The following is a 27287-nucleotide window of genomic DNA, read 5'->3' as shown; positions in this document are numbered from 1 at the left end:
AGGGGGTGCCCTCCGCCCCTCACCCCGCCCCCGCGCCTCTCCCCGCAGCGGGGGCGCCCCGCCCCTCGGGCGCCCGACGTGGACGCGGCCGCCGCCGCCGCCGCCGCCGCCGCGCGGGAGTCGCTGTCCGCGGAGCCGACATGCAGGCGGCGCGGGGCGGCACGGGGCGGCCGGGCCGGGCGGGCCGCGGGCCGGAGCGCCAGCGCGAGCGGCTGCCGCACGCCGAAGCCGCCGCCATGCACCCCGGGCCGCCCCGCGCCGCGCTCCGCCTGTGGCTGGGCTGCGTCTGCCTCGGGCTGGTGCAGGCGGGTAAGGGGGCCCGGGCGCGGGGCGCGGGCGGGCATCCTCGGGTCCCTTGCCTGCCCCCTGGGGACCCCGTCTCAGGCCCGCTCACTGCTCCCCTCGCCCCACGCCCCAGCCCCTTTCCTGCTTGCTTGACCCCAAGACCCGACCTCCAGCTCTCAAACCCCTTCCCACCACCCCTGCTCTGGGATCCACGGTCTTGGGATTCCCCAGCCCCCGCATCCCATTGCCCTGACCCCAGGCCTTTCCTTCAGGAGCCCTAGCTCCTTTCTCTGGCCCAGGGAGCAGCTGAGGACACCGGTCCCCCCACCTTGGGCCTCTCTCCTTGACCCAAAGCCCTGCAGGACAACTCTGCAGGTCGAGCGGGATGGGGTCCCACTGTGTGAGGGGGATGGGGACCGGCACCCGAGGGCACGGGGACAGGTGGGGTGGACCCGAGCCTGGAGTCTGGCCTGCCCCCGGGGACCTGGCCTCCTCCTCACCCTGCCCCTCCTGACGCCCTGTCCCCGTCCCTTCTGGCTGCTGCCACCTTGCTCATCTCTCCTCCGACCCAGCTCTCCTTGGCTGCTCAGTGCTGTCTCCCTGCTTCCGTCCTGTGTCTGTCTCTGATACCCGACTTGTCTGTTCTCCGGTTTTGCGTCTGCTGCCCCTGTCTGTGTCCCTCTGTCTCTCTCTGCCTCCACATCTGGCTTTGTCTCCCCAGGCCCCAGACCTATGAGGTGAGGGGTGAGGTCTTAGGCTTAGGTCTTCTTCCCCTTTAAGCGCCTGCCTCTTCGGGATACAGAAGCTGTGTGAGTCCGCTGCCCCTCTCCTAGAAAGTTCTTCCTTCCCTGACCCCCACCATCCTCATCACTCTCCTCTCATCTGGTCCCCTTTGTCCTCTCCTCCCATCCAAGAGGCCCTACCCTGTTCTCTTGACTCCACTGAGGGGCCGTGCTCTGAGTGACCCCATCTTCTTCTGCCGCCTTCCCACCTGCCTCTTGGGGCTGGTGGGGTGTGGAGAAGAGGCCTTTCCCCAGGCTTCATCCTGCCTGGGTCTCCACAGTACTGGGGCTTCTTTTCTTGGTCCTCACTCCCATCCCAGGGCTCACCCAGCTAGGCTCTTCTCGACCTCTGGGTCTTTCTCCTTCCCTCAAGGTCACTCACTTGACAGTGCAGTTCTGTAGAAAGAGCACTGGACTGGGGAGCCTTCTGATTGCTTTGCACCAGACTAACCTTGAGCTCCTGCAGCCCGGCCACCTATGTCTCCCCCATGCCTGTCTCCCCACCTCTCATTCCTCCTCCTTTAGACCTGGCCCTGGCTTGGGCTCATCAGTTTTAGCTCGAAACCTAGTGGGGCCAGTTGTGGCCAGCAGGGGTTCCCACCCTGTTTACAAGGAGCCTGGGGCCTCTCAGGCCTGGCTCTTCAACCACTAAGGAACTGAGACCCAGGTGCCAATCCCACTGGAAGGCCTGGGTTTCTTCTTTCCCACCTCATGGCCATCCGCAGGTTATCTTGTCATACTGACGAGACCATGGGCCTGGACCTCACAACAGGGGGTGCTCAGGCTCAGGTGCCTCCCCACCCCCAGATAGCCCCTCGGCCCCAGTGAATGTCACTGTCAGGCACCTCAAGGCCAACTCTGCAGTGGTGAGCTGGGACGTCCTGGAGGATGAGGTCGTCATTGGATTTGCCATCTCTCAGCAGGTAACCCTTGAGGGTCCCTGGGAGGGAGGAACACATCAAGATAGAAGTGGTGGATGGGGGAGGAAGGGGTGCTGAAAGAGAAAGGAACGAGGAGCAAGAGAGTTGGGCAGAAAGCTGCACACGTGGCTGGGAAGGGAGGCCCCAGAAGGGAATCCTTTGGTTGGAATCTGGGAATTAAGGGCATGATTTTGATCTTAAACAGATCTGAATTTAGGACCTTGCTCCAGTTCTTGCTAGTTGAATGGCCTTGGGCAATTTCCCTAACTTCTGTGAATCTGTCTCCTTACCTGTAAAATGAAGATATCAATACCTACCTGCAGGGATGATGGGATGCTTGAGTCAGATTGTGGATGTCCGGGGTTTAACATGGTAGCCAGGTGAGGCCTTATCACCGCTGGAGAGGTGGGCAGACGTGGGGTGGGGGCCTGGGCACTGAAACCTGGGGCCCGGCTTTTGCTCCACAGAAGAAGGATGTGCGGATGCTGCGCTTCATCCAGGAGGTGAACACCACCACCCGCTCGTGCGCGCTCTGGGACTTGGAGGAGGACACCGAGTACATCGTGCACGTGCAGGCCATCTCCATTCAGGGCCAGAGTCCGGCGAGCGAGCCCGTGCTCTTTAAGACACCACGGGAGGCTGAGAAGATGGCCTCGAAGAACAAAGGCAGGCCCGGGCCACCTTTAGCAAGGGACGGGGTGTGGGGAGGGGCAGTCAGGGCTAGCCCGGCAGGCGGCTGGAGGAGAGCGTGAGCTCCCCATCCTCCCCCAGCCCCTGCTGCCTAGCCAAGCAGCCCCTGAAGAGGGAGGTCCACTCTGGTCCCCCAAGCTATGGGATACAAACCTTCAGCTCTGGATTAAGTCTAGTCGCTGCCACCCAAGTAGCCATCAGCATGTTCTAGAATCTCTTTTTGTTAGGTGTGTGGGCACCTGTAGAAATAAGCCCTTAATATTTTGCACTTGGCCCTAGAAACGTGGCTGGCAGGGGCCCAGGGAGTCCTGGAGCTAGTATCTCTCTCCACACAGATGAGGTGACCATGAAGGAGATGGGGAGGAACCAACAGCTGCGGACGGGCGAGGTGCTGATCATCGTCGTGGTCCTGTTCATGTGGGCCGGTGAGTCTGGCCCCAAGCCCTTCTTCACTTCACCTCGGGGAAGTGGAGGACCCTCACCAGACCCTTTACTCACAGAAACGAAGGGTAGGGGGCTTGGAGGCAGTGAGAGGACTTAGGAGCCTAAGTTCTGCTCTGGGGGCCAGATCTGATCCCTTCTCTAACTGACCTCTCACCAAAAAACGAGCAGTTCGGTAGCTGCCTCGTAAGATTATGAGTGATTGCCCTCTCTAATGAGTGGCCAAAGCCCCTGGCCTTCCAGCCCTGGCTGCAGCAGCCTCTCCGTATTCTTCCGGGTTGCTGTGCCTCCAGGTGCTTCAGGCCTGGGCAGCTCAGGCTTGGGACACCCTCTTGACCCACTCATCCGTCTTGACACAGCTCGGAGACCGGCTGCGTGAAACCTCCCCAACCCATCCATTAGAATGTTCCTCCTGCCTCAATGCTCCTGCGGCACCCTGTGTGCTCCTCTCTAAATTTAGCCCTTCTTAGCTAAGTTACTTGGGTTCCTGTCTTTCTCTTTTCCCACTTGTCTGTGAGCTCCCTGGGGATAAAGACCATCACCTTTGTACTCAGCTCAACCAGAATTTACTGAACAGCCACTCCGTTCCAGAGAGTAGGGCTACAGTCGTGACTCAGAAGAGCCATGTGCTTGTAAGGAACTCAGTCTGGGAGATGCCAGGCCCGTACTTAACAATAATTCAACGTGACGAGTGCTATAATAGCACCATGTATGGGAGCAGAGGATGGGGAATGAATGAATTCTGGGGCTAGGAGTAGAAATCAAGAAAAACAGAGAGGAGGTAAATGGGGATTGAGCTTTGAAGGATGAGTAGGAGTTCACCAGGCAGCCAAAAAAAGGAAGGGTATTCTGGGCATGGTGTGTTCAAGAAGGAAATTAAGCTCAGTCTGACTCAGTGCAGCTGTGACCCAAGAGAGAAGATAGAAAGTGAGGGGTAAAGGCTGTTGAGGCTGTCAAGTGGACTGGAGTCCTTCTTGAGGGAATTAAACACCATGTCGAAGTTATATGAGCATCGTGGTTGAGAGGACAGGCTCTGTTGTAGAAGCATATGGAAGAATATGTTCCGTAGACACAAAGAAAAGCAGACACTTGAAAAAAAAAAAAAGCTGGAAAAACAAAGGATTGTACAAAAGGGGAGGTTTGCTTCTGGTGCATTATTAGACTTGACACAGACAGTATTCACATCATTGTAACAATATAAAATAGTGAATTAACTCGAAATTGTGATGTAATTCTGCTAGGATGATGAGGAAGGAAGTAGAGGGAGTGGTTAGGCTCTATATGCCATGGTGGGACGTCAACAGATAATCTCTAAAACAGATCAGGAAATAGCACTATAGAGTTCCCTGTGGCCTAGTGGTTAGGATTCTGGGCTTTCACTGCTGTGGCCCGGGTTCAATCCCTGGTCAGGGAACTAAGATCCTGCAAGCCGTGTGGCGCGGACAAAAATGAAATAGCACTGTAAATCAAGTATAGAGGTAAAAATGGGGAAAACACCTACGAGAGTTGGAGGTGGTTGCCTTAATACTATTGGACTTTCAAAAAATATTAGTTTGATAACGATAAACATTTAGGAGAGTGCAGGCCCTGGAGTGCACACCCCCACTCCACCGTGTGACCTTGAGTGAGTTATCTAAGCTCTTCATCACTGTCCTCCCTCGTAACCTGGGGATGGGAATAACCAGTGCTCTCAGAGAGCTATGAGGGCTCAGTGAGATGGAATGTCAGGGCCCAGCACAGGGCCTGGCACATGCTAGACAAATGCTATTGTTGCTCTTTGCCCTAAAGGAAAGGGGAGCCCTCTGAGGTTTAAAAGAAGGAAAGGGAGGAGACACGATCAGAAGCATGTTGTAGGAAGATCAGCCCAGCAGCAGTGAAGGGGCTGGTGGGGAAGGGGACAGGTGGACACAGGAGCCAGAGGCCAGAGGCAGCCTCTTGCAGTAGTGCCGGTGAGAGGCCATCTGGAGCCTGGTACCCACAGGAGCTCAGCCTGGTCTAGTGGGCATGAAGTGGAGAGGCAAGGACTGGGGCTCTGGCCTCTGACTGGTTTCCCTCGTCCCCTGCAGGCGTCATCGCCCTCTTCTGCCGCCAGTATGACATCATCAAGGACAATGAACCCAATAACAACAAGGAAAAAACCAAGAGTGCATCAGAAACCAGCACACCAGAGCACCAAAGCGGGGGCCTTCTCCGCAGCAAGGTGAGGGCAAGACCTGGGCCCGGGCGGGGGCCCCATGGCTGGCACCCTGGTAGTCCCCGGGCTGCAGAAGGGGTCAGCTTGGGGCCTGGCATGGCTGCAGCTGGACAGAGCCAAGCTTGGCCGCTGCCTGTGTGACACCGGGGACACTGCAAATCGATTTTGGATCCTCTCCTTTTGCAGGGTGCCAGGAGCCAGTAGGGCTTTAAAAAGAGGGCAGTGAGTGGGGCGGGCAGAGCTCCCGGTAGGTGCGGGACAGCAAGAGTAGGGGTTCTGGGCTCATTCATGCTCCTGCTGTGCTGTATGACCTTGGGAAGGTGCTTCACCTCTTTGTACCTTCATTTCCTCTTCTGTAAAACAGATATGAAAACCTTTTCAGTGCTTGCTTTGAGCAGCTCAGAAGAGAGACATAGAGAATGGAAGAGAATCTCATGGTTCTGACGATGATTATCCAACAAACAAACATCTGGCTCTCTCTACATCTCCTCCTTCCTCCATCTCCACCCTCTGGCTTACTGTCCTCTCTCTTGGCTTCTCTCTGGCGCTCTCCTGAAGCCTCTTATTAATCCACCATCTCCAGAAGCACCTCAGCAATGTCAGTGGCTGAGGCTACGCTCAGAGGCAGATCTGCAGGATGGGAGAGAACCAGCCAGCGGGATGCTCGGCTAGGGCCCAGGACCCAGTCCTGGCCATTCAGCTGAGTGAAGCCGAAGGCTGGGTTTGAGAGGCAGAGAGATAAGACATCCAGGCAGGGCTCCTCCTTTCTTTCCACCTGAGACAAGAGCCTGGCTTTTAGGCTGCAGCCCTGCTGCTCCCTTCCTTCTGGTGTCTTCTCCCTGTTTCCATCCTTGCAAGAAGTCTGTTCAATTTAGCCCTGGCCGCTTCTCTCATTTTTTTTTCCTCCCAGTTTCCAAACAAGCCCTCGGTGAACATCATCGAAGCATGACTGCCTGTCTGCAGGGAGAAGGATTTCATTTTTCTTCTCTGCTGGTCCCCAGGTCCATGGGCACAGGGAGGAAGCGGACTGCCATGGCGGGGAGGCACAGCTAGCTGCACAGTTCTCCCTCTGCCCCCCATCCTAGTCTGGTGAAGAAGGCTGAACTGCAAACCCAAATTCTGCAAAAAAATAAGCCACAAAACGAAAAGGCCTGGCCCTGTTCTGGAAAAGGCAAAGCTGCATGAGACACAGCCTTCTTTCTGCCTCCTCGCCTCTCCTGGACTGGCTTCCTCTTTGAGAAAATGCACAAAGCTCCTGGGAGGTGACAAGCACCTAGATTGACAGAAGCTGTGTCTTTCAGGGACGCTGTGGGGCTGCCTGCCGGGCAGGGGCCTGGCTGCCATCAAACATTTGCTGGATCCAGCCATCAGGGACTTGTTTGTGGCGCGATGCACAACTTTGCGAGTGTGTAAGATGTTATCTGTTCTGTCTCTTTTGGAAAACACAACCGAAGGGCTTCACTCCAGAGGGCAGAGGGATTCCCCGAGCTGGTTGCCTGTGTCCTCTGTCTTCTTTGGCCCTTATTTTTGACTGTAAGATCGTCAGTCTGAGGTCTGAAGGAGACAAAGTGGGAAAGAGACCTGGAAGGTACTGGCCCCATTTCTTTAGGAAAAGTCTCTTGGAGTTGCAACAGTGCTGGCTTGCACAACTGAAAAGGTACATCCACATGGGACACCCTGGGGGCTGCTAAATCACCCCCTCTGGGGTGGACGCTGCTGGAAGGCGGGCCCGAGCCATTCACCATGGACAGTCAGAGCAGTCCTGACCTCTGGGGTCTCCATATCTTGCCATCTCATCCAGGGTTTGTGAAAGCTACCCAGGGTCCTCATGTCCTTCCCTAGAGCCTGAGTGGTGTGAGGTGACAGGTCTCTCCCTCCACTGCCTCTTTCTGGTTTAAAAAACAAATGGTGCTTGCTAAGGAAGGCAGACCCTTCCCTAGGACTGACACGGCGCGGCTGCTGAATGCCTGCCTGGGAAGAGACGGACCTCTGCGTCTTCCATTCGTGGCTAAGGACGACAGTGTGGGCAACTGCGCTTGGCACAAGCCTGGCACGCAGTCGGCGCCCAGTGAGTACCTGCTGAACTGAATGAGAAGCGCGGTGACCCCCAAGCCAGAGAGCTGAAAGCCATTCCCCAGTGACCACGGTCTACAAGAGCTCTCGGGGCTGGGGCAGCTGCCACTCTGCTTTGCCCGAGTGTGGAGCACAGAGAGGGAGGAGAGACAGGGTGAAAGGCAGATGTCAGCAACACTAAGGGCTTCCTCATGGGAGGGCATGAGGCTCCACTCATTGTCTTGTGACTTCCATCCCTGCTGAATGGGGCTGCAAGGCCAAGGCTCCTTAGGGGAGAGAGGTCCTTACCTCTGATCCAGTTAGAGCAATAACCACTTTTTAAATGTAAAATAAAAAGACATATGAAAAGGCACATCCTTGTCTTCTGGTAAATGCCCAAGTGTTGCCCTCTTTTTCTGGCAGTTGGCAGCAAATCAGGACGTGTGGAGGAGGGAGTCAGTTCTCTCCATTTTGGCCTGCAGCTTCTTAGGGACAAGCCTGCCAGCCAAGCTGGAGTTGGAAGGGAAATCTCGAACAGATGGGGGTGCACGTGTAGGAGGAGAAAATAGTTGCTCTATCATCCCATTACTGAGCCCCGCCCCCCCCCCCCAACTGAGCTTGGGCTGCCTCACTGCATAGGTATGCAGGCTGGAGCTCAGTTTTTAAAACAAAGGGTTTTCCCCTCTGGATGGGGTTGGTGCTTTTCCTGGCCAAAGGGAATGCAGTCCTGCTTCTCCCAGCGTGAGGGGGAAGTAAAGAGGGACTGCAGAAGCTGCTTCCTGCAGCTCAGGATTCACAGCAAGCTGTTCGGGGGGGATGTTAAAGGAACATCACTCTGATCCCGCAGCAGGCTGAAAGGTAGAGGAATGATGCCGTTACCCAGTGAGCAAACCAGTAAATGGGGCACCTTGAACATTTCTGTCCAGAGCCGGGAGGAGCTTAGGAAATGTCAGGTGAGTGGGGCTTAGTGTAGGCTGTTCTGGAAGGTTCTGAGAGCAGAGGGGAGCAGGTCTTACAGGCTGGGTGGGAGAGTGGGTAATCGATTAGCACGCAGAACTGCCAGCCAGACCTCAGAGAGGTACTTCCCAGGTCCTCTGTGCCTGTTTAGTGCCAGATGATGGAGAAACTCCAAGTCAGCATCAGGTATAGACAGCTGTCAGTGGGGTCCAGGGACTGCCGCTAATGGGAGTTTGCTGTCTTTACCTTATCTGTGCCTGTAGCACATCATCTTAGGGTATGAGGGGAGTGGAGTGAACAACACGCCTCACTAAACTCCATTCCCTTTAATCACCTCCCTAAACCCCCAAGTTCTACAACAACTGAGCTCTTCCCGAATCAACTGTAGTGACACAGTGGAAGCCTACGGCTGTGACTTGGGCTGTGGTCTTTTCTTCACCCCTCACTTAGATCTGCAGATTCTCCACAGCTTGGGAAGGGCCCAGGCAAGTTGTCTGAGACTGAGAGATCCGCCCTGCAAGACCACAGCAGGTCTGTGGGAGGAACGGTGGACTGAGGCAGGAGACCCTCAGGCCAGTTACTTCTCTGATGGGGCCCTGGACTCCTTATCTGTCAAAAACCAAGGGGTAAGAACAGAGGATTCCCAGACCCCCACCACCACCACCTAGAGTAGGAGCCAAAGGGCTTCCTTATGGGACAGGAGGGAGACCCCGGGGTCTACAGAAAGGAGGACTGGTGTTTCTATGAGGCAGGAGTCTTTCCTCTCTCCAGTCCAGTCCTCTCAACCCCAGCTTTTCAGCGTGGGCCTCCTTTCGAACCCACTTTTATGATCTCTAGTTCAACGCTTTACAGAAATATTTAACATCTCACCACCCCAGTCACGTAATGTTTCAGACTTCTACTTTCTCACCCTCTTTAAACCTATTTGACAGATTTTGGATTTTCCTTTTAAAAAGTAGCCTCCAAGAACAAAATGCTTTTGTAAATGGGACACCCCACCCCCCAAGCTCCATCGGTACAATACTCCCAAACCTTCAAATGTTATTTGAAGCTGAACTGAAGGAGATCTTTGTATACAAATAATTCCTTAGTGATACAGCATTTCAGGACTAGATGGTTTTAAAGGTTGTCCAAAAGATTACATTCCACCGCTTCCCAATGGGTGCTGGGAGGGTCAGATTTTTCTGTCTGTGGCATGTTCCAGTTGTCATAGGGGGAGGACAGGTGGGGAGGAGTGACAGGGTGGGAGCTTTTAGTTAAGGAATTCCACTGTTGGCCAGCTGATACTTCCTGTGACAAGTGGACATTTTTTTCCTGACAGGTGCTCTGACCTACAAAACAAGCATACCCTAGAATCAGCTTAGGAATAACTGTTTTCTCTTAGAAAAGCAGGAAACTCTGCTTTCTAGTTTTAGGTGGTTGAGACTTTTTCTTCCCGTAAAAGTTCACAACAGGCTGGTTAGAGAATGAGTTGTTAGAGAAGGTCCATTTCTCCTCCTCCTCCTTTCTCCACAACATAAAACGAACTGAGGGTAAAGGACACCACCACCAGCTCAGAGAATCCAGCCTGGTCTCTGAAACCTTTGAGGCCTACGATAACACATTGCTAAAAAGGAAATAAGCAATTACTGGACAAAGGAACACCTACACCTGAGAGGACAAAATGGATATGTGTATGTATAGGTCAAGAGACCCTTGGATTCAGACAAGGATATTAAACAGCTGAGTATTTAGAAAATTTATGTTGAGGCTTTCACCTGGACTGTAGGCTACATGTTAAAAACTTACAGGACAGCAGGACAGAGAAGCCTATCCAAATATGTTGCTACTCAATGTCTCAGCACGAGCTGAGACTGTAAAGCATTGGCTAATACAGGTGACAAGCTCTTACTTCCTTCCTTTTCATCTTTGCTCCTGGGGTGAGTCTAAGAAGCCTAGGTTCACAAAAGGGATCTAAGGAACGCTGTCTCCCACATCTACCCACACTTATCCAACCTTCACCCCAGGTTCTAGGAACAATTTCTGGAGAAGTTGGGTTAAGAACAATTATCAATTCTCGTTTCTCACATCCCTTTCAAAGGGAGAATGCCCCAGGTAGCTCAGTTTCTTCCGTTATCAGTGCTGGCTCTGGAGAGGCAGAAAGACACAAGGGTCAGCCATCAGCCACAGGAAGGAATGCGAGGCAATGCCTGTGTGATGGGGCTGAGCCATTCTCCCCCTCTGCAAAAACAGCAGCACAGTGATATTTAAGGCTCTCCCTATGTCACGCTCCTGATGTGCACTATATGTAGCTGCAAATCCCAATCAATTTCAACATTTCTTAACTGCTGGAACACCTTTCTTAACACTGTAATTTACCCTCAAAAGAACAGGGAACACACACCCTCGCCTCCCCGGTACCACATTCCACTAACTGCCGCCCCTCCCACACCCCACTAACCTACCTGCACAAAGAAGGAAGGAGCCCTCCTTCAGAGCCCGCAGTAGACGGCCACGGTGCAGAAGCCACCGACAAGAACTTTTATTTCTTTGTAATGACATTAAACACAACTGCTACAAGGGGAAAAACATGATAAAGAGGAGGCACCAAACTTCAGTTTCATAACTGATCCTGACAACAACCAAAGTAAATTGGGGTCTGCATTAGATGCAAAACTACGGTTATTTCAGGCTCTTTACTTACAAGTAAACTATGTAAACAGCACATTCCTACTCTGCATTGTCAAGACCCCCGTGTCAAGAATGTCATCACAGATAAAGAAAGCTAGGTAGGCGGTTAAATGCACACAACCCTTATGTAAATAAAACAACAGGGCAAGAATTCTACATGAAAATTAGACTTACAGGCCAACACTAAATGTGAGATATGTAGCTTTTAAAAACAGATTAAAACTCCAGATTCTACCCACTACCATCTTTAAGGCGAACATGCCTGATAATGAGTTTTCTTTGGCTTTGTTTTTCTTCTTAAAGAATACCACGTTAACCGCTAGGGAACAGTTCTCTCCTCCCCCAGTCCAACAGATTTAATTAAGCTGCTAAAGCTTGAAAAACAGAATTATTTGAGCAAAGAGGAAATGTGATTGTCACATTTTCTCGTTAACCTGTCACTCATTTGATTTGGCAAAGGCGAAGCTCCCATTACACATCAGTCTTAAACCCTCCAGTACCAGGGAGGCAGGAGCATCAGTCTTAGACTTTTGCCTAAGCAAAAGGCTGTCCCTTTACTCCTTGGTTATCTGTGGGGAACAAGACAACTGCAATGCTAATTGTTCCAGCAACAATGAATTCGAACTATGCTATAGTTCCAAAGGTGGATGTTTGTCCCACTCCATCAAGCTAATTTACGGAAACCTGGAGAAGTGACTGATATAGGCAATGCCAACTGAAATAACAGATTTCGACTCTTGCCCTTGAACAGAACTTCTCCTTTGCATTTTGGTCCCAGACTCTAAACCAAATGTCGAAGGAAAAGAGAATCCGTGACTGGATAGACATAGTTAACACTTAGGGACGTCCATCTAAGTTCACTGGTAACTATGACCACGTTTCTCCCAAGTCAGTTTCTAAAGCAGGGTAGGGTGTTTAAGACGGGTTACTGGCATACAAAGATGGGGCTGATGGAAGAACAAGACCAGACGGAGGCAGTGAGCCCAGTGTCACAGGCTGTGCTATAGCAACCAGGTACAACCTTCACACAGAGTGAACAACAGCACAAATGCCAGACTGCAAAATCTCCCAAGAGGTGTCTAGAGCTGTCGGTAAAGAGAATAGCAAACTCCTAAGACATCCATTAAGACAGCTGCACACAGCATTGCCCTTAAGATCAGGTAACGCTTTGTGCACAGGCTTAATCAAAACTATTTTAGATTCACTTTAGTAGTTGTGTAAAACTGTACATCAGAGGTGTGACCAAGTAAGGAGATCCTGGATCAAAAGGCACCTCTTATTAACTAATAATGGAGACAAAAGACAGCTTCTCCAAAGTCTCTCCCACAGGATGGAAGCTCACTAACACGTCAACTCATACTTGAACTGGAGTTCAGCAGATGAAACTGAAGACCAACTGACACCTCTCAATAGCACTGCTTTCTGGCCTGTCCTAGAGTCAAGACTCTGGGTGGGCGGCTCTTCAATAAAGAGCGCAGTAAGGCTGTTCTTAAGAGGCATATCTATGTCTAACAGGATACAGAAATATGCCGGTAGAGCCCTAAGGTCACTGGGGAAAAAAGAAGGAATATCCTTGAAGAAAGGCAGAGAAGGCAGACAGTCACAAGATCACAAATCAACAGGGGTTGTTAGTCACCAGTCTTCTGTTAGAGTTAAGACGTACAAGATTTGTAAACACTACTGTGCAAAATAAATTTAATGAAGAATGAAAAAAACAAAAGCCAAAAAATAAAGGCAGGGCCTCCCTGGTGGCGCAGTGGTTGAGAGTCCGCCTGCCGATGCAGGGGATACGGGTTCGTGCCCCGGTCTGGGAGGATCCCATATGCCGCGGAGCGGCTGGGCCCGTGAGCCATGGCCGCTGAGCCTGTGCGTCCAGAGCCTGTGCTCCGCAACGGGAGAGGCCACAACAGTGAGAGGCCCGCGTACAGCAAAAAAAAAATAAAAAAATAAAAAATAAAAAAAAATAAAGGCAGCTAGTAGGTACAAAAAGAAGAAAAGATTTACACTTCTGATTTGTCCTTTCAACTACTTCAGATGTCCTGGATTACCAACTTTAAAATACTGACAGGTATTCAGAGATTCAAATAAAAAAGGTAAGAGGGGTTGTTAAAAGTGACTTGTATCCATTTATAAGTCATCAGCAATAATTAACACTGGCTTGCAGCCTGATAAAGAATCTCTTCCTCATAGGAGATGAAAAGATGATTTCTTTTGGGCACCAGAAGTAGACTTCACCTCTGCACAGAGGTGGGTGTTTTGCTTGAGCCTGGGTGTTTTGACTTAATGTGGGCTTTCAGGCGGCAGCCACCTTCAATTTAAATTAAAAAATTAAAACTATTATCAACTCAACACTGCTTAAATGCATACACACACATAAACAGGAAGGACCTTATACAAAAAATTTCAAGTCAGCAATGGTCATTTCCCAAAGGTGACAAGTTCTTTAAATTAAAGTGTTGTGAAAAATAAATTTCAAAATCTACAAAGCACAAAACAGCAGAAGATGAGACGCTGCTCTGGACAGGACCCTGGATAGGGACCTTCACTGCTGATGGGAGGAGACAAATGGACTGTACGGGATATCTGGTAGACGCTGGAACCGATGGTGGCTTCGCATGTTCTGGTCAACCCACTGAGTCAGACTGTATCTTTGCAGAGACTTCTGTCGGAACCGGGCGTAGTTTCTATCAGCAGAGAGGGAAAATAAAAAGAGGATAGATGAGGGTTTCAGCTGGAATGGTTATTTGTATACAAAAAAGGCCAAGAAAACTATTTAAAGAATATTGTTACTTTTGGAAATTGGATATTCATTTTATATTTCGATTCTCATAATTTTAGAAATTTTATATTATTTTCCTTATATGAAAGTTACACTATAAGTTCTATTTCCTTCCACTTTCCAAAGCCACCTAATTCCCACACAGGTATTATGGTGATATGGTCCATATACACGAATGTTCTAAGAAAACCCAATGTATAATGTATAATAATGTTTAAGCAGGAAAAACCCATTTTCTCCCTCTGGAAACATTTAGAACAGGATCTATATTTTATTGCTTGCATCAGACCTGTACCTCCAACAGGACTTCACTGTCTGACACAGCTCAAGGTTGCTCAGGACACAGCAGTTAAAATTAGAATAAAATTCCCAGAGAAGGTAAGCATCACGTGAGAATCACACTGCAAGTTTAGAAACTGAACAGACTCAAAGTTTCTTGAGAGCCTCCTTTAGTCGTGTACTGGGCTGGGGTTCTGAGCAGGACCCTCTGAGATAATTTCATCCCATTCTCAACTCCAGCTGGTCCTAATAACCACCTGGGAAGCTTTAATGTAAAGATATAGATTCTTGGCCCCTCTCTCCACCCTTAGACTTAATAACTTAGAATCCCTTGAGTCAAGCCCTGGACATCTGTATTTTTAGACATCTCCATAGGTGATTATGGGGAATAGCCCAGGTCGAAAATAATCTTAACAGTACCTGGTGTTTATCTAGCCCTATATGCAAATACTTGCTGAATTCTTTAAACATCTCACACCATTTAATCCTAATGACAATCCTACCAGAAGTACTCTCATTAACTCCTTATACAGGATAGGAAACTAAGCCTCAGGTAAAATAACTTCCCCAAGGTCACAGAATGGAGTAAGTAGAAAAGCCTGGATTTGAATTCACATCTGACTGCAGAATTTAATAACTATTACACAACACTGCCTTTCCGAGTACTGCTGTCAGTTTGGCAACTATAGAGAAAACACTAAGTTTAAAGGCCCTGATGTGGGAGCACGTCTGACATACTTGAAAAATAGCAAGGAGAGACTTCCCTAGTGGCGCAGTGGTTAAGAATTCACCTGCCAATGCAGGGGACACCGGTTCGATCCCTGGTCTGGGAAGATCCCACATGCTGCGGAGCAACTAAGCCCGTGCACCACAACTATTGAGCCTGCGCTCTAGAGCCCGTGAGCCACAACTACTGAAGCCCGTGCACCTAGAGCCCGTGCACCATGACAAGAGAAGCCACCGCAATGAGAAGCCCAAGCACCGCAATGAAGAGTAGCCCCCGCTCGCCACAACTAGAGAAAGCCCGCGCATAGCAATGAAGACCCAATGCAGCCAAAAATAAATAAATAAATAAACTAAATAGTATGAAAAACAGAAATAGCAAGGAATCCAGTGTGACTAGAGCAGAGTGAGCAAGGTGAATAGTAGAGGAGATGAGGGTGGTGAGCTAACCAAGTCAGCCTACACCAAAACATATAGGCACTTGTGATCATGGAGATGGGAAGCCACTGGAAAACTCTGTGCAAAGAAGAGAGAATCTGACTTATGCTTTAAAAGAATTTCTCTGGCTGCTTGAGTTGAGAACAGTAGACAGGCAAGGGCAGAAGTAGGGAGACCATTTAGGAGACTTGCAACAATCCAAGTGAAAATGATTGAGAAAGGATCAGGTTTTGGATATATTATACGTAGAGCTTATAGAATTTGCTAATGCACTGACTATGGAGTAAGAGAGAAAGGAATCACAGATGACTCCAAGGTTTCTGAATAATTGGATCAAGTAACTGAATAAATCTGTAAAACCATACTGCATCAAGAAACCAGAAGATTTCAGGACTAGAAAGGCTCTTTGACATCAATTAGTCCAATATCTTAATTTTACTGTTGTGAGGACCACAGAAGTGAAGTGATTTGATCAAAATCACATAGCTAGTTAAAAAGTGCAAAGCCAGTATTAGAACCCAGGTTTCCTGAATTTCAGTCCAATTCTTATTCTATTATACTATATCACTTCTTTTTCTACCTCTGGAATTAAACAACAATTACAGCCCTACCAAAGCCCTACCACATTTCTCCTGTAGCAAAATTCTACCCTTTTCTTCCTTCTTCTAAACACCCACTCACCGCCTGGTGAGGTCCGAAGGATGCTGCCATTTTGGGTTCTGCATGTGATGAACTTGACCCATCAAGGCACACAGCTCCCCCAAGGTACCTGTGATACAGAGAGATCAGTGGTTAGGAAGCAGCTCAGTGAACTACCATGTCAGCCTAGGTCAAAACGTGTGCTTTTCTCTTTCAGGGAAAGAGAAAACAGGCACTGGTCCTAATCCTATCTATTTATGATTATCACAAGCAGTCAGCACAAAAACTATAAGCCAGAGAAGGGAGCTTGCTCTTGGACGATATGATGATATCATATGATGATATGAAGCAGCAGCAATAATGACAGCCACCATTCATTCATTCAACATTAATTTATTAGCTCCTATAATGTGTGAGAAACTTTACTGGGTCCTAGAGTATGGTACAGACAAGACACTGGACCTGCCCAATGAAGTTTATACAGAAGACGGGCAATTCCAAAAACTTTGATAAGTAGTGACAGGAGAAATACATGCTGCTATGAGTACAGAGACTGGGGAGTGGGGGTTAGAGAAAGTCCCCTCCAGGGGAAGTAAATTATAAGCAGGGATCTAAAGGATGTATAGACGTTAGTAGGAGGGGTGGGAGGTAGGGGTATCCAGTAGAAATAGCTAATATAAAGGCCCAGAGACACAAGACAGCAAAATACATTCAAGAAACAAGAGAAGTTGAGAATAGAAGGCGGGTAGGGGCTTTTTGCTTAACAAGAAAAATAACTGGAGGCAATTTCTCAAACACCTGGGAGCCAGGCAAGGTGCTAGGTACTTTACATGTTATCTTACTAATTCTGAAAAAGTACCTTGTAGGGAGATAGATTTTTATTAACATCATTTTAGAGATGGGAAACTATGGCTCAGGGAGGTGAACTTGCCTTAAATGACTATTAAACTGGACTCAAAACTGGCTCTTGTTAGATTCCATGCTTTTGCCACTATTTGATAATGCTTATTGTGCACTGAAGGGCTGAGACTTCGGCTGAAGCTCACAAAACCAAAAATTATGGTTAGAGAGAATAATTCCCCTAGACCAGTGGCTCTCAAATTTTAACATGCATCATAATCAGCTGCAAGTATAGAGCAGGCTGCTGGGCCCCAACCCCAGTTTCTGATTCTGTACGTCTGGAGTGGGACATGGGAACTTGCTCTTGTAACAGACGCCCAAGTGATGCTACGGCTGCTGCTGGTCTGGGAGCCACATTGTGAAAACCACTGCCCTAGACAGTGGAGACCTTTCTTTCAGCTGGTTTACATACTTCTCATTATCGTATCTACTCTGCTCTCAGGAACCAAGAGCTGTCAAACTAGGCGACAGACCATCTTTTCATGTTCTGGTAAAAGACATTTACTTAACTTTTAGGACCAGTATAATTTATTTGAAGCCTCAAGAAGCCCAACTCTGTAGAAAAAGTATATACTTTGGAGTTTAGGCAGACTTGAGTCAAAATTCCAATCCAGCCACTAACTAGCTCTGTAGCCCTGGGTAAATCATTCCTCTTATCTGGACAATAATAGTATTTTGCTTGAACTTAAATATTAGGGATATAGTACATAAAAGACCTAGCATATCTTCTGGCACTCAGGCAGTGTGCAGTAAGTGGTAGCTATTATTATTATGGTGTTACAGCCTCGGGACTATGTTATCTTTTAAAGACTCTTCAAAGCCTGTGACAATCAATCACCTATTTATAAGGAAAAAATGCTTATTAAATGGATCAGTCTACATATAAACTATGACATGCTTTATAACACTCAGCAGAAATTCTCTAACCATAATGAGATGATACTTTTCAGCAAAAATTTATAGATTCACTACATTAAATGTTTCTATGCAGTTAAAGTAAAAAAGCACAACCAAGGGTAAAAGAAGACAACTGACAAAATGAAAAATGTACCTGAAACATATTTGCAAGGGTTTACTGTCCTTACTCTGCAAAGATAAGTCTCCTCATCAAACAAACAGAACAAAAGAGGTCAAGGACATGAATAGGTAATTCTCAAAACTAATACAAGTAATCAATAAATGTAATGAAAAGATGCTCAATCTCACTAATATGGAAATAAAACATATTAATCTCACTTCTTGAGAAGGAAATACAAATCAGAAATGAGTTTTCCCGGTCTTCCCGGGTGGCGCAGTGGTTGAGCGTCCGCCTGCTGATGCAGGGGACATGGGTTCGTGCCCCGGTGCGGGAAGATCCCACATGCCGTGGAGCGGCTGGGCCCGTGAGCCATGGCCGCTGAGCCTGCGCGTCCGGAGCCTGTGCTCCGCAGCGGGAGAGGCCACAACAGTGAGAGGCCCGCGTACCGCAAAAAAAAAAAAAAGAAATGAGTTTTCCCTTTAAGAGAGAAGTAGCTTTTGATTAGAAAATCCCTTGCCTATTTGATTTGTTAAGCTAAAATCAAAGGTCTCTACTCAAATTGCTTTTCCTTTACCATACTTTCATATCACTAGCATCCCCCTCCCTCTAGCCCCCACAAAAAGGACATTTCAATGGTGAAGAAATCAGCTTTCCAAGAATTTCAAGATACATTTTTCCTGCCAAAGCATCACCAAAGGAGGGCTGGCAAGATATGGAAAGTCTGGTGTCCAGTCTCAAATGGGACAAGATTATCTGCAGACCATGTCCTTCAGCTCACTCATCTCTTACCACGTAGACTCTATAAAACTGTCCTGACGATGGAGACTAAAGATATACCTATAAACCTCCTACAAAGAAACCTATTCACTTTAAACTAAAAGAAGAAAAAGACTGATCGATTAGGCCCAATGAGGCTTCAAGTATTCAACTGCTAGGCGTCATAATCTAGCAGCAGCAACTTACATATAGCATTTACCATGTATCAGGCAGTATCCTATGTGCTTTACATATATTAACATATTTATTCCTTACAATAATCCTACGAGGTATTTCCTCCAATTTACAGATGAAGAGGCACAGAGAAGTAATTGGTCCAAGGTCACACAGCTAGTGACAGAGCCCAAATTCCAATAACAGAATACCATCACAAGGCTGAGTTTCCTGAAAAACGTACGAGGACTGACATTTCACTGTGGGGACTAGAAAGCAAGAATCATATTGCAATATGTCTTGTATACCCAGTGCACAGCGCTGAGTAAACAAAGGCTCAATAACTATTGTCTCGGCTTATGTACCAAGAAATGTTAGTTTTCATTAGCACTAAGAACTTACTGATGTACCAGGGTAACCTTTATTATTAATAAGAGTTAACGATCTAGAGATAATGGGAGCTAATATTTATCAAGCATTTATTATGTGCCAGGCACTTTGCTAACTGCTTTGCATGTATCCTATCACTTAATCCTAACAACCACATGAGGCAAATACCATTATCTCCATTTTATTCATGAATAAACTGAAGCTTAGAAAAGATACTCATCTATCATCTAGTAAATGGGAAAGCCAGGATTCAAACCCAAGTGGGGCTATTAATCCAAAAACCTTATTTCAGCTCATAGCTTCAATCTCTTCTTCCTCCAAATTTAGAGATGCTAACAAGAATAGAAACATTTAAATTTTCTCTTTTCATAGTTTCCAACAGATGGGCTTTCTTGGACCAACAATCAGTACCACGGGTTTATTTTAAGTTGTGGCTAAAAGGTGGTGAAGACTGTCCTTTGTTTTGTGGCTAAGAATGGAATTCATCTAAGAATGAAATTAGGAGAAAAAAACCCTCAACATTTCAGAGATGAGATCAGCAGTTCACCGAAACAATCTATAAATATGCAGCTGACTGATTTGGGGAAAAATCCAGTCTAGTAACTATCCTTAATAGGTTAAAAGTTAATCAATTTTTATAAAGGAGGAGTAATGATAACGCTGAATGCTTGCTATGCCAATGGCCCTTCTGACAGGTCTTATACATCACCATACTTTGTACCGCATGACCAAGAACAGAGACTCTCTCTGCTGGCTAATGACCTAAGATCTGGCCTGGCACCAACAGGTCATTAAGTGAATCAATCAGATACTCTCCCTTGGAATGTGAATGTGAGCTTTAATAATGAGAACAAGAGAGAGAACAGCACACAGAGGCAGGGCTCTAGGAGAGGACAGACACTTGAGATAGCTAATAGAGAGCAGCAGAAGCACTAGTCATAGAGATAGATAAGATTACAAGTACCAGAATCACTAACTCAGCAGGGAAAACCTATTGAAAAGGAAACAAAGGCATCCATTTCTGAGGGGGCCTGGCTCTATGGTTGATTCTTTTTATTATGAGGCCGAGCTATGTTGTTGAGCCTCTAATCTTCATCTTTTCCTGTAAATCCTTAAACTCGGTTACTTAAAGGCAATCACAATGTCTTTATTCAATGCAATCAAAAAACTACCTAATACAGGGGAGGGAATGAAAAGAGAAGGAAAGAAAAAAAAATGTGCTACAGGGGTATAGGCTATTGCTTTTACAAAAAGATTAATAGAATAGGAATAGGGAATTCCCTGGTGGCCCAGTGGTTAGGTCTCCATGCTCTCACTGCTGATGGGCCAGGTTCAATGCCTGGTCGGGGAACTAAGATCCCACATCCCACAAGTCACACAGTGTGGCCAAAAAAAAAAAAAAAGGAAAAAAAGATTAAGTAGAAAGCCAGAATGCAAACATCCAGGCCAACAAAAGTGTGATGATCTAGTACAAATCTTGACTTATTTTTTCCATGCATATAAGGCAAAAAACAAAAGAAAGAAACAGGAATTATTATATAACTCATTTCTGCAGTTTGTATTGTATAGGGGATATTGAACAATGTATGAATGTTCACAACAGTAATGGCAAATGTAGAAACAGAATTTACATAACCACTGCTGCTTATGGTCTTCAGTAAAAGTCAAAGCAGACTTCCACTTCTAATCATAATGAATGGGCATACCTCCACTGTAAGCGACTAGAGACTGGGCAAAATGTATGAAACAACTGTATTCAGACTGCTCAGAACTGTAATCCCTAAGGGAAGGGAAACAACTGAGGTGAGACTCAAAACTTCTTATGAGTCTATGAGTTTATAATTTTTCAGAATAAAAAGGTTTTTTTAATGAAGGCAAAACAAATATAAAATAAGTAAACAAAAGCAGAGAGACTTCACAACAGCAGACCTGCACTGTAAGACACTAAAAGGAGTTCATCAGGAAAAAAGAAAATATGAGATGGAAAGGAATCAAGAGCACTGGAAATGGTAAATATGTGAATAAATACAAAAGCCCTTTTCTCATTTAAAAAGTGTCTTTAAAAGATAACTGTTTAAAGTAAAAGCAATCATCAGGGACTGCCCTGGTGTTCCAGTGGATAAGGCTCGGTGCCCCCAATGCAAGGGGCCCAGGTTTGATCCCTGGTCAAGGAACTAGATCCCACGTGCATGCCGCAACTAAGAGTCTGCATACTGCAACTAAGAGTCTGCATGCCACAGTGAAGATCCCACGTGCCACAACTAAGACCCGGAGCAGCCAAAATAAATAAATAAATTAATTAATATTTTTAAAAAACAAAAAAATAAAGTAAAGGCAATAATGTATTGAAGAGTTTATAATATATGTATAAAAACAGTAACAAAAAATGGAGATTTGGAAGGGTACTATTGTTAGGGCCTTACAGTATATGTTAAGTGGTATATTATTTGAAGGTAGACTGATTAAAGTTAAAGATCTGTATTGTAAACTATAGAGCAACAGTTCTCAGAGTATGTCCCAGGATCCGTGGGAGTCCTCAACACCCTTCTGAGGCTTCACAAGATCAAAATTATTTTCATAACAGCACTAAGATGTTATTTGTTTTTACTACTTGCAGTCTCTCAAAAGCGTACTGGGGAGTTTTCAAGAGGCTACACAACATGATATGGAATGCAGAACCACATATGAGAATCTGGTAGTTTTCTATTAAGCCAGATATTAAAAGAAATTTGCAAAAATGTAAATCAATGCATTCTTCTCCCTAAAATTTTGGTTTTGTTTTGAAAATTATAGTTATTTTAAATAAAAACATTATGTTAACATGCAATGAATTATCTTAAAATATATTAATAAATATTTTAACAATTTACCAGTTATAACTTTTAATATGGTTGCGTATAGATAGATACAATGCAAACAAACAGAAACATTCTGGGGTCCTCAATTTTTAAGAGTATGAATAATCTGTAAGAGTATAAACAAGTCCTGAGACTAGAAACTGTGAGAACTACTACCCTAGAACAGCCACTGAAAATAAAACAAAGAGGTATAGGTAATAAGTCAAGCATGGAGATAAAATGGAATACTAAAAAATACTCAAAAAAAAAAAAAGCAGGAAAAGATGAAAGAAGAAACAATGAACATATAGACAAATAGAAAACAAGTAGTAAGATGGTAGATTTAAATCCAACCATACTGATAATTACATTAAATGTGACTGGACTAACACTTGAATTAAAAGACAGATTGTGAGACCAGGAGGAAACAAGACTCAACTATATGCTGTCTACAAGACATCCACTTTAAACATATAGATAGTTTAAAAGTAAAAGGATGAAAAAAAATATCATGCAAACACTAGTCAAAAGAAAGCTCAAATGGCTATTTAAATCAGACAAATTAAACTCTAAAACAAGGAATATTACTAAGAGTAAAAAGAGACAGTTCATAATGATAAAGGGGTCAATTCTTCACGAGAACATAATGTTCCTAAATGTATATTCATCTAATGGCAGCGTTTCAAAATACATGAGGCAAAAATGACAAAACTGAAAGGAGGAACGAAAACATCCACAACTAGGGTTGAAGATATGAACTTTTCTTTTAATGAGAAAATCCGTAAGGATATAGAATTGATCACTACCATCAACCAACAAAACCTTATTGAAATTTATAGAACACTCTACCAACATCAGAATATATATTTTCAAGTACACATGGAACATTCACCAAGATAGACCATATGCTGGCCTATAAAGTAAGCCCCAGTATATTTAAAAGGATTGAAATCACACCAAGTATATTCTCTAACCACAACAGAATTAAACTAGAAATTAATAATAGGAAGATAGCTGAAAACTCCTAAATGTTTGGAAATTAAGCAACACACTTCTAAATAACCCATAGGTCAAAGAAGAAATCAAAAGGGAACCAAATGAAAATGAAAACACATCAAATTTGTGAGATGCACCTAAGTAGCACTTAAAGGGAAACTTGAGACTTAGAAAGGTCTCAAATCAATGACATAAGTTTCCACATTAAAAATCTAGAGAACAAGAACAAATTAAACCCAAAGTAAATGGAAAAGAAATAATAAAGTGAAGAAAAGAAAACAGCCAACAACATAGAAATATGAAACTAAAAACTTACTTTGGGGAAAAAATTAATAAAATTGATAAACCTTTAACTAGATTTGTTTAAGAAAAAAAAGACAAATTACCAATATTAGAAATGAAACAGTGAACATCACTACAGATCCTACAGTAATTAAAGGAATAATAAGGAAATTTTTAATGCATAATTTTATGCCAATAAATTCATCAGCTTAGATAAAATGGACAAATTCCTTGTAAGACACAAATTACCAAGATAAAGAAGATAAAGAAATTCTGAAAAGCCCTGTATCTATTACATCTGTAGTTACAAACCTTGCCAAAAAGAAAACTCCAGGCTTTATTGGTAAATTCTACCAAACATTTAAAGGAAGAAACAATACCAATCCTGCACAAACTGAGAAACTGAGGAGAAAATTCCCAACTAAATTTATGAAGCCAGCATCACCATGATACTTAAACCAGAGGAGGACAGTACATACAAGAAAAATTGAAGACCAATATTCCTCATAAACAAGACATAAAAACCCTTAAAAATACTAGCAAATTGACTAAAGGATAATTCATCAAGACCCAGTGACTTTACCCCAGGAATGCAAGTTGGCCTAGCAGTCAAAAAAAATCAATAAATGTAGTACACCGTGTTACAAAATAAAGGAGAAACACAATATGATCCGAATAAATGCAGAAAATTCATTTGACAAAGTTCATCATTCATTCATGATAAAAACTCCCACCAAACTACAAATAGAAGGGGAACTTCCCTACCTGATAAAGAGCATCTATGATGAATCTACATCTAATATCATACTTAATTTACTAGAGACCCTAGTCAGTGCTGTAAGGCAAGAAATAAAAGGCTTATAGATTGAAAAGGAAGAAATACACTGTCCTTATTTGCAGATAGTCATGTTAACATAGGAACTTCTAAGGGGTCTATTAAAAAGTTGCCAAAAGTAATAGAAAAACTTAGCATGGTTGTAGGACACATGGTCAACATAAAAAGTCAACTGTATATCTATATGCTAGCAATGACCAGCTAGAAATTGAAAATTAAAAATTATCACTTAAAATACCATAAAAAAGCATAAGATACTTATGAATTAATTTAACAAAATATGTACAAGACCTGTACAAAAAACTGCTGAGAAATTAAAGACATAAATAAATTGAGAACTATATCCTGTTCATGGATTGGAAGGCTCAATATTGTTATGATATCAACTTTCCCCAAATTGTTCTACAGATTCAACACAATCCCAGTGAAATACCCAACAGGTATTTTTTTAACAAATTGACAAGATGAAATTGATTTTAAACAACTATGGAAATCCAAAGGACCAAACATTTTAAGACTTACTATAAAGTTATAGTAATCAAGACAGTGTAATATTGACATAAGAAAACACACATATATTAATAGAACAGAATAGAGAAGTCAGAAATAAACCCATAGAAAGAATAATTTTTTCAATAAATGGTGTTAAAACACCTAGATATTCATATTTAAAAAAAAAAGAACCTAAGCTTTGCCTTACAAAAGCCATAAAATAGTATAATCACTTTGGAAAACAGTTTGGAAGTTTCCTATACAGTTAAAAAAACACATACTAAATGACTCAGCAATTTCACTCCTAATTATTTTCCCTAGAGAAATGAACACATGTTCACACAAAAAAACCCATATATGAATGTTCATAGATGCTTTATTCATAATAACCAAAAGCTAGAAACAGAAATGTCCATCAACAAATGACTAAACTGCGGTATATTCATACAAGGAAAAATTCAGCAGTGGATGTGTAGAACATACATGCAACAACATGGAGTTGTTTCTTGTTGTTTTAAAAAACTACTCCAAGTAAAGAAACCAAACACAAAAGAGCACATACCGCATGACTCCATTTATATGTAACTCTAGAAAAGACAACTCTAATCTATAATGACCAAAAAGAAATCAGTGCTTTCTTTTTTTTTTTTTTTTTTTTTTTTTTTTTTTTTTTCTTTTTGCGGTATGCGGGCCTCTCACTGCTGTGGCCTCTCCCGTTGCGGAGCACAGGCTCCGGATGCGCAGGCCCAGCGGCCATGGCTCACGGGCCCAGCCGCTCCGCGGCATATGGGATCCTCCCAGACCGGGGCACGAACCCGCATCCCCCGCATCGGCAGGCGGACTCTCAACCACTGCGCCACCAGGGAGGCCCGAAATCAGTGCTTTCCTAGAGCTAAAGTGGAGGCAGGGACAGGTTGACTGGGATGGAACACAAGGGAAATTTTTAGGGTGGTGGGAATGTTCTATCAAGCTTGATTGTTGTGATGATCTCACAAGTGCATAGTTCTGTCAAAACTAACCAAGTACACTTAAAATGGGTGCATTTTACTGCATGTAAAACATACCACATTAAAGCTGATTTAAAAAAAGAAAAAAAGTTAATGCATACTTCCAGATAAATATAGCAGGTTGACTGCATGAGTTTATCTCTTCTTGCTCCTAACATCCCTCACTAAATTAGAAAAGAAAGGTCTCAAATGAATGATCTTAGCAACCGTCTAAAGAAACTAGAAAAAGAAGAGCAAATGAAACTGAGTAAGCAGAAAAAAGGAAGTAATGAATATCAGAATGGAAATTAATGAAACAGAAAAACAGAGAAAAATCAATGAAAAAGCTGTTTTTTTAAAAGAAAAATAATAATGTTGATAAAGTTTAAGCCAGACTGATTAGAAGAGAGAAAACACAAATGACCAATACTAAAAATGGGAAAGATGGTATCACTAGATGCTATATAAAAGGTTAATAACAGAGTATTATTAACCTTAACACCAATAAATTTAACAACTTAGATGAAATAAACAAATTCCTTGAAAGACTACCAAAGCTCACCCAAAAAGAGATACCAGTTTATCTATACAAATTCTTCCAAAAAATTGAAGAGGTGGGAATACTTCCCAATTCACTCTGTGAGGCCACCATTACTCTGCTACCAAGACCACACAAAGAAATTACAAGAAAAGTACAGACCATATCCCTTATGAAGATAGATTCATAACAAAATTCATAACAAAATTTTAGTAAATCAACCCAACACTATTATTACAAGGATAATACTTTAAGACCAAGTGCAGAATGCATAAGACCAGGAATGCAAGATTGGTTTAATACTGGAAAATCAAATAATACAATTCTCTAACATTATATGATTATCTTAGTAGATGCAGAGAAAGTATTTAATAAAACCCAATATCCGTTTCTAATAAAAATGTACAAATATCAATTGAATTTCCATATACTAGCAACAAACAATCTTGGCAAAGATGGGAGTAACTGGAATTCATACACTGCTGGTGGGTATATAAAATGGTACCACTTTGGAAAACAGTTTGGTAGGTTCTCAAAAAGTTAAACATACCTACCGTATGACCCAGTCATTTGAAAGCATATCCATACAAAGATTTATACATGAATGTTTATAACAGCTTTATTTAAATAGCCAAAAATTGGAAACAATCCAAATGCCCATCATTAGATGAATGGATAAACAAATTGTGGTATATCTATATAATGGAATACCACTCAGCAATAAAAAGGAATAAACTACCAAGAAAATGATTAACTGCAAAATAATTATGTTTAAAGAAAGAAGCCAGGCTCAAAAAAGAGCATACAGTGACAGCAGCTCAGCAGTTGCCTGGGGAGTGGAGGGAGCAAGGAAAGGCAGGAGGGAGGAATCACAAAAGGGCACGAAGAAATTCTGGGGTGTTACAGTATGTTTATCTTGATTGCAGTGATAGTTTCATGGGTGTTTACATATGTCAAAATTCAACAAACTGTATACTTTAAGTTTGTGCAGTTTATTGTATTTCAATTAAAACTTAAGAGAGAAAAAATATCTTGAGAGAGGTAAGAAATTAATTCATAAAATAAGAACATAAAAAAAGAGAACAAAACAGGAAAGAATTTTTTTTTTTTTTTTTTCTTTTTTGTGGTACGCGGGCCTCTCACTGTTGTGGTCTCTCCCGTTGCGGAGCACAGGCTCCGGACGTGCAGGCTCAGCGGCCATGGCTCACGGGCCCAGCCGCTCCACGGCATGTGG

At 44.3% G+C, this 27287-nt stretch overlaps 2 protein-coding genes across 6 annotated transcripts in view; one reads left to right on the top strand and one right to left on the bottom strand.

The window, feature by feature from the left end:
* Window positions 1–221: 221 nt before the first annotated feature.
* Window positions 222–6261, top strand: FNDC5 (fibronectin type III domain containing 5; the record flags this gene model as incomplete). The annotated part of the gene is made up of 6 exons (XM_082616285.1): window positions 222–309; window positions 1875–1990; window positions 2455–2653; window positions 3013–3102; window positions 5185–5318; window positions 6223–6261. Exons 1-6 carry the CDS (start codon window positions 237–239, stop codon window positions 6259–6261), a joined length of 651 nt encoding a protein of 216 aa, XP_082472411.1. The 5' UTR covers window positions 222–236.
* A 7148-nt stretch (window positions 6262–13409) lies between these two features.
* S100PBP (S100P binding protein) overlaps window positions 13410–27287 on the bottom strand; it is a 29548-nt gene continuing 15670 nt past the window's right edge. For 4 of the 5 annotated variants that reach the window (XM_082611907.1, XM_082611906.1, XM_082611909.1 and 1 more), the window contains 2 exons: window positions 15892–15979; window positions 13410–13675 (listed from right to left, as the gene is read on the bottom strand). In XM_082611907.1, coding sequence (XP_082468033.1) covers window positions 13534–13675; window positions 15892–15979 — 230 coding nt within the window. In that variant the 3' untranslated portion in view covers window positions 13410–13533. Of the gene's footprint in view, window positions 13676–15891; window positions 15980–27287 lie in introns of those variants that run through there. The other variant, XM_082611910.1, reaches the window with a different exon arrangement.

The sequence above is a fragment of the Mesoplodon mirus genome (assembly GCF_964341445.2).
Source record: "Mesoplodon mirus genome assembly, chromosome: 3".
Lineage (NCBI taxonomy): Eukaryota > Metazoa > Chordata > Mammalia > Artiodactyla > Ziphiidae > Mesoplodon > Mesoplodon mirus.
The sequence above is the reverse complement of the archived record's forward strand: the minus strand, read 5'-3'. Positions and strand labels throughout refer to the sequence as shown.